The 8,266-nt window shown below is 43.5% G+C and overlaps 1 protein-coding gene across 1 annotated transcript in view; it reads left to right on the top strand.

Annotated features, from left to right (window-relative positions):
• The first annotated feature begins 4,297 nt into the window (after positions 1-4,297).
• Positions 4,298-8,266, top strand: part of LOC143984299 (major histocompatibility complex class I-related gene protein-like) — a 65,011-nt gene continuing 61,042 nt past the window's right edge. The window contains exon 1 of the mRNA XM_077484555.1: positions 4,298-4,460. Within this exon, the coding sequence (XP_077340681.1) occupies positions 4,403-4,460 (58 nt within the window). The 5' untranslated portion in view covers positions 4,298-4,402. The remainder of the gene's footprint in view (positions 4,461-8,266) is intronic.

The raw sequence follows: 8,266 nt of genomic DNA, 5'->3' as shown, positions 1-8,266 counted from the left end.
CAACATCAGTACCTGACCTCACAAATGGGCTTCTGGTAGAATGGCCAAAACATTCCGATAGACACTTTCTTAAACCTTGCGGACGGCCTTCCCAGAAGACTTGAAGCTGTTATAGCTGTAAAGGGTGGGCCAACTCAATATTGAACCCTACGGACTAAGACTGGGAAGCTGTTAAAGTTCATATGCATGTAAAGGCAGGTGTCCCAATACCCCTTCCCCCAACCCCAACCCCCCCCCCCCCCCCCCCCCGTCAGAACACAATAGCTCCATGGGAGGGAATTAAGTGGTTTTCTATCCTGCAACCAAAGAAAATCGCATCATTTCTGACTTGCTTAACAGGAAGTTACAGCAGAAAAAAGGAATTTGTAGATTTGGATAAGACTGAGAGCAATAGAAGAGAGATTTCTGAGTTAAGCATAAAAACAAAATAGAACTTTTTTGAATCTAGTTTAGTATCACATTCATATCAACAACGCACTGACATTGCTAAGTTTGGCATCCGGCAATTAACAGCTTCAGGTTGTGAAATGATGTCACGTGTTCCTATTTATACTCTTCCTGCATTGTCATTTTTTCAGCTAAACTCTACGCAAAACACAAAGTACGCTGTGTGAGTTGAGGTTACACGTCCCACGCGGGAATTCTTCTACCGATAACAGCACAGTAATATGCAACCAATGTAATGGTGTCTGTCCCTGGCTTCATTATCCTCCTGGCAAGCCTCCCTCTGCTTCATGATGGTAAAGCCCCGTACACACTATCAGATTGTCTGCTGAGTTTTTCCTTCAGATTTACCAACACCATATAATATGAGGACAAACCTTAGGAGTTTCAATGTGTATGCAATCAGGCAGGCCCTTCTACTACATGGTTTTGGTAAATCTGAAGGAAAAACTCAGCAGACAATCTGATAGTGTGTACGGGCTTAAGTGTTATCTTTTAAATTGCATTAATTTGCATTAAATTGCAATTTCATAATTAAATTACAATTGACTAATTGCCTAAACATGGTTTTAAACAGGTCCTAGATGGATCGATTCTTGGCCAGTTCAGCAGGGACCCTCCAAGATTCGAACCATTGCTCAACTTCAGTACAGCCAGCCTGTTGTATTTTTGGCATGCCATCACTATCGGGTGCTATAGCTGCTAGCAGTAATCATATCCTGCCAGCAGGTCTGCATGTCCCTGTTGGCTTGTTTTCATAGATTTCCTGTTTTGTGTGTCCCCCATGGGATCTTCTCTTTATCTGAGATTTCAAGGATTTTTTTCCATTTAATAAGATTATTGATAGACTAAAGTGATAGTATTCCTCCTATACTGTGATTATCACAGTTATATGTACATAGTAGTACCGGAATTAGTGACATTGCATTACAATATCATTGATATATATATTGATTATATTTCATTTCTTTTTGGTCTATGCTATATAAAACAAACACAGAAAAAAAAAAAACACAATGGGGGTTATTTACTAAAGGAAAATCCACTTTGCACTGCAAGTGCACTTGAGAGTAAAGTCACTATAGATCCGAAGGGGACATGTAAGGAAAATAAAAAAAACTGCATTTTAGCTTGAACATGATTGGATGATAAAACCAGCAGAGCTTCCCTTCATTTCAGATCTACCGCTTAGATTTATAGCGACTGCACTTCCAAGTGCACTTGCAGTGAAAAGTGGATTTGCCTTTCGTAAATAACCCCCAGTGTGTTTCAATGCTTTTTATTTTATTTCCATGTTTTTAATATGCATTTGTATATATATATATATATATATGCACATAGGTACTTGGTTTTTCAGCTTTTTATTTTTTCATTTGTGTATTTATTCTTTCATTATTCATTTATTTTCTTTTTCATCTTTTTTTTTTTTCACTTTCTTCATCTTTTGTTCATTGATTAACCACTGCAGCCCCGGAAGAATTTAACCCCTTCCTGACCAGAGCACTTTTTACGATTCGGCACTGCATTGCTTTAACTGACAATTGCGCGGTCGTATGACACTGTACCCAAACAAAATTGACATACTTTTTTTTCCACAAATAGAGCTTTCTTTTGGTAGTATTTGATCGCCTCTGTGATTTTTATTTTTTGCTTTATAAACAAAAAAAGCGCGGCAATTTTGAAAAAAAAGCAATATTGTTTTACTTTTTACTATAATAAATATCCCCCAAAAATATATAAAACATTTTTTTTTTCCTCAGTTTAGGTCGATACGTATTCTTCTACATATTTTGATAGAAAAAAAATCGCAATAAATGTATATTGATTGGTTTGCGCAAAATTTATAGTGTCTACAAAATATTTTTTGCCATTTTTATTATTATTTTTTTATTAGTAATGGCAGTGATCTGCGATTTTTATCGTGACTGCGACATTATGGTGGACACATCGGACATTTTTGACACTATTTTGGGACCATTGTGATCTATACAGGGATCAGTGCTATAAAAATGCATTGATTACTGTGTAAATGACACTGGCAGTGAAGTGGTTAACCACTAGGGGGCAGTGAAAGTGTTAAATGTATCCTAGTGAGTGATTCTAACTGTGGGGGGGAGGGGCTTCAACACACAGGACAGTGATCACTACTCCCGATGAGAGAGAGCTGTGATCTCTGTCCTGTCACTAGGCAGAACGGGGAAATACTTTGTTTACAAAAGCATCTCCCCGTTCTTCCTCTCCATGACACAATCGCGGGCACCCAGCAGACATTGAGTCTGCAGGACCCGCAGTCATGGTAACGGAGACTGCGGTGGGCGCACACGTGCTCGCGACACCGCTTCTTAAAGGGGACGTACCTGTACGCCCTTTTGCCTGCCAGTGCCATTCTGCCGACGTACATCGGCGTTCGCTGGTCAGCAAGCGGTTAACTTGTTTCATATTTTAAGTATAAATAATTACATATTATATTTGTTCATTATGCATTTTTGTGTTGCACGATACGATCAGGTATGATTATCAGGTTATTTTGGGATGTCGTGTTTAAAGCGGGGTTCCACCCTAAAGTGGAACTTCCGCTGATCGGAACCCTCCCCCCCCCCTCCGGTGTCACAATTGGCACCTTTCAGGGGGGAGGGGGTGGAGATACCTGTCAAAGACAGGTATTTACATCCACTTCCGGGCATAGACTCCCATGGGAGTCTATGTCATTTCCTGTCCTGCCGCGCTGTCTGCTGGGACACACACGGGTCTCAGAGACAGCGCGGACAATTCCTATTGTGCTGCACGACTCGCGCATGCGCAGTAGGGAACCGGGAAGTGAAGCCGATTCGCTTCACTTCCTGATTCCCTCACCTAGAATGGTGGCGGCAGCAGCCGAGAGCCGAGCGATCGATCGGCCTCAGCTGCCGGCATCGCTGGAACCCGGGACAGGTGAGTGTCCATTTATTAAAAGTCAGCAGCTGTAGTATTTATAGCTGCTGGCTTTTAATATTGTTTTTGTAGGTGGAATCCCTCTTTAAGTTCATTTTAAGATATCCCATGCACCTGAATGACTGAATTTGAACTGACGTATCCATATGGGTGGCCTATCAGAAGGATTTCCTGTTTGATCGACCTTTTTCTCATCCACATATATATGGACGGTCATTCCATCCTCCAACAGTTATGACTAAGCACCACATAGTGGTGTGAAACATGTCAGCTTTTCATTGATCCTGTGCCTCTGATGTTTTTGTTCCGTCTTCAATAAAGGTGCCAACAGAGTGCGGCTGTCCAGTCTTTTCTTTGATTCATTCCTACATGCAGAGCCAGCGCCTGTTTCCATTAGCAGGTGGGATGCATTATGAGTAAGGATGAGCTCAGGCGCGATCACATGCTCCACGTGCAGAGCCCGCCAGGAAGTCGGCGCAGCGCTGCGCTGCGCTAATCACAGGCAGAGACATTTCCTGATCTCTGCAGCCGCACATCGGGGCAATGTCTCACTGCCTGTGATTAGCGCTGCGCCGACTTCCTGGTGGGCTCTGCACGTGGAGCATGCGATCGCGCCTGAGCTCATCCCTAGTCTGTACTAGATTGTAAGCTCCTTCTCTGGTGTGGAAGGTTCTCTGTAGATCAATAAGTAGAGATCCCTCCTGTGATTGGTCTCTGGTGATTCCTGTGGATCTCTCCCATGCCCGGTATTAGGAGATGATTGGGGGTTTTGGGAGATTCCTAGAATTCTATTGGTGGAATGTCTGCAGGTTTCACTTTCACTTTGTGGCGTCTCATTTCCAACTTTCATAGTGTTTATCTGCCTGGTAACTGCTGATCCTCTATGAAATCATTTTCCTATTGGAGAGAGAGGACGGCTCCTCCAATCAGCACAGAGCTCCGCCTTCCTGTACACAGACTGTCCTGATCTGGGTGAAGTGGAAGGTTGTGGTGTTTTGGGGTCTCTCTATAGAGGACAGCGGGGAGGATGAAGATGATGACCCCCCTCATCCTGATTATTCTGGGGGTGTCAGGGGTGGAGTGTGGTAAGTAGAGGACAATATAGATGACATCTTGTCAGTGGGGGGGGGGGGGGGATTTCCTCCAAGTGTTGTATAGAATGGTAGAAATCAATGTTTAGTGATAAAGGTAGAAGTATTGTGGAAGTGACAACCATGTCCTGTCTGTGTGAAGATGACAATACGGCTCTCCAGGCTCTGCCGGGTCTTTATTGATCTTGTGTACGGAGCTGATGATGGACGGAGAGGTCAGAAGACATTACAATGTATCACCTTCTCACTCATCACACCTATTTCCTCCTATAGATCTCCTCCTGGAGGGGGCGCTGTGCTCAGTCTCATCTGTGTGATCTGAATTGTACATATTTAGGGTGATATTAACCCCTTAATGTCTGAACACCGTTTTGTAACTTTGACATTTTTTAGTAAAATTGTCCATACAATATCATCACAACTGAACACGCCTGAGCTCATCCCTAATTATGAGATGTCTGCCTAGAGCGGTGTTCTCTTGTCAGACAGTAGGGAAGGTTTCCAGCTGGGAAAACACTATAAGGCCTCTTTCACACGGATTGTCCGATCGGGTACGCCTGTCAGCTTTTCAGGCGGACCCGATTGGATTCTCTATTCACTCCTATGGAGCGGTGGATGTCAGCAGTGTCATATCTGCTGACACCCACTGCTATCCGATCTGATCCAAATCCAGATGGATGGTGGTCGCATTTTCCATCCGTCTGGCGGATCGGATGAAAACGGACAGGCGGGCTATTTTCACCTGACCTGCCCATAGAGCAGAGCGGGGCTCTGACAGGTCTCTGCACAGTGAGCGGAGACAGACCTGTCATCCGCCTGTTCAGCGGGGATCAGCAAATCGATCCCCCACTGAGCAAAGCAGAGTCCATCAAACTGATCCACCCCGTGTGAAAGGGACCCTATTCTGTGGAAGGGATCCCCCACCGACACAGTCAAAGCGATTTGAGAGATTTTCTTTCCTGCAACCCGTGATTGCAGAAAAGGAAATTGCATCCTCTATGGCTTGCTTAACAGCTTCCTGACCAACCGCCATAGTTATACTGCAGCAGGTTGGCTCCCTTGCGTGAGCCATCTTAGGTGTACGTTGGCTCGTGGGGTCAGGACTGCAGGCGTATACACGCACGCACGCCCGCTGCACACGAGGGGTGCCGGTGCTCGTGGACGATGGTCACGATCACCACCGGCCACGAGCGATCGTGAGCAGGAGAGACAGAACAGTGTATGTAAACACACACTTCCCTGTTCTGACAGGAGTGACAAATTGTATGTTCCTATTAGCTAGTTAATCGCTTCCTCCAGTCAGTCCCCTCCCCTTTCAGTTAGAATCACCTCCCAGGGAACACAGTTAACCCCTAGATCGCCCCCTAGTGTTAACCCCTTTCCTGCCAGTGACATTTTTACAGTAATCAATGCAATTTTATAGCATTGATCGCCGTATAAATGATAATGGTCCCAAAAATGTGTCAAAATTGTCCGATGTGTCCGCCATAATGTTGCAGTCATGATAAAAGTCGTAGATCACTGCCATTACTAGTAAAAAAAAAAAAATAACAATAATAATAAAAATGCTATAAATCTATCTCCAATTTTGTAGACGCTATAACTTTTGTGCAAACCAATCAATATACGCTTATTGTGATTTTTTTTTTTGCCAAAAATATGTAGAAGAATACATATCGGCCTAAACTAAGGAAAAAAATGTTTTTTTTATATATATTTTTGGGGGATATTATAGCAAAATTTTCGCTCTTATTTTGTTTATAGTGCAAAAAAGTACTCCTTACATTGGTGGTCATTGGAGAAGCACCTCTTACATTTATCATTAGTGGAGAAGTGTCCAGCTACATTGGTTGTCATTAATTCAGTGCCCCTTACATTGGCAGTAATTAATATAGTGTCCTCTAACATTGGCTACATTCGAAAAGTACCGTTACATTTGTTGTCATTAATGAAGTGTTCTTTAATGCTGGTGACATTGACAAAGTGCCACCTTCCATTGGCCGTCAGTGGCAAAGTGGCATCAACCATTGGGGGTCAGTGGAAAAGGTCTCCCTTACATTAGTGGTCAGCAGCAAAGTGCCATCTTACATTGGTCGTCAGTGGCAAAGTGCCCTTTTACATTGTTGGTCAGTGGCAAAGTGCCCTTTTACATTGATGGATAGTGGCAAAGTGTCATCTGGCATTAGTGGTCAGTGGCAAAGTGTCATCTTACATTGGTGGTCAGTGGCAAAGTGTCATCTTACATTGGTGGTCAGTGGCAAAGTGCCATCTTACATTGGTGGATAGTGGCAAAGTGTCATCTTACATTGGTGGTCAGTGGCAAAGTGTCATCTTACATTGGTGGTCAGTGGCAAAGTGTCATCTTACATTGGTGGTCAGTGGCAAAGTGTCATCTTACATTGGTGGTCAGTGGCAAAGTGCCATCTTACATTGGTGGATAGTGGCAAAGTGCCATCTTACATTGGTGGTCAGTGGCAAAGTGCCATCTAACATTGGTGGTCAGTGGCAATGTGCCATGTTACATTGGCGATCATTACTCTAGTGTTCCCTAACACTGGTGACATTGAAGAAGCCCCCCTTACATTGGTGGTCAGTGGAGAAGTGCCCCCTTACATTGGCATTCAGTTAAAACGTGCCTTGTTACATTGGTGGTCATTATTGTAGTTTTGTCCAATAATGGTGACATTGGAGAAGTGCTCTGTTACATTGGTGATCATTGGAGAAGTGCCCACCTACAATGGTGATCATTAATGTAGTGTCCTCTAACACTGGTGGCATTGGGGAAGTGTCCCCCTTGTGGTTATCCATAGACAGAGCAATATCTTTCCTACAACTACAGGTTCCCCCATCAACACTGATTCCGGCAAAGCCATTGTGTCCCCCCCACCCCGGGAGAACACAGTGATTATGGCTAGCAGTTATAACAGCCACTAGACATAATAACATCCAACAGGCTGGTTGTACCAAAGTTGATCAATTGGGTATATTCATCCTGCCCATACATGGTCCAAATCTCGGCCCATTCGTGCTGAACCGGCCAAGATTCGACCTGTTTATTGCTGGCTTAAAGGGGCATTCCGGCCGCATTATTTTTTTTTTTTAAGTCAGCAGCTACAAACACTGTACCTGCTGACTTTTAATAAGGACACTTACCTCTCCAGCGAGCCCGCAATGTAGGCCCCCTCCCGAAGGCCGATCTGTCCATCAGATCGGCTGTGGCGCCGACATCTTAACGAAGGGAAACATGTAGCGGAGCCTTGAGGCTCGAAGACAACGGGGCCGCTCGCCAAAGAGGAGGAAGCGCCGCGGAATAGGAAGAGGCAGATTAGGAAGACTGCCTAGCAACAGGGGTTTCTGGTAAGTTACATTTTTTTTTTTCTAATTTTTTTAAAGAATATTAATGCTATTTTTTATTTTAGGGTGACCCTCTGCTTTAATTTACAAACTAACGATTGTAACACATGTTTTGTGTGAATAGTTATCAGTAATTGTCTTTAACTGCTTGTACAGTAGCACAATCTTTTAGATTGTAATTTTATAACTGTTGATAACATATCTGATAACTGCCGATCAATAGCCAATGATTTGTTAGTAGCTGCTTTTACACGAGTAATGGTATAGGTATTATTCATGTTTAACAAATCATCATGAAAACTTTCCCCATGATATGATGAGCAGATTATATCAATACACACCAAATACTTCTCACAGCTCGGCAACATCCGTTCTCTACAGCACTGTGCGTGAAACCACAATGAGGAACAGACACAACAGTTTTTATGTAGAATAATCAGTTACAA

Source organism: Lithobates pipiens, unplaced genomic scaffold (genome assembly GCF_037356315.1).
Source record: "Lithobates pipiens isolate NorthernLeopardFrog02 unplaced genomic scaffold, aLitPip1_a1.2 Scaffold_1, whole genome shotgun sequence".
NCBI lineage: Eukaryota > Metazoa > Chordata > Amphibia > Anura > Ranidae > Lithobates > Lithobates pipiens.
Note: the sequence above shows the minus strand (reverse complement) of the source record. Positions and strands in the feature narration are given on the sequence as shown.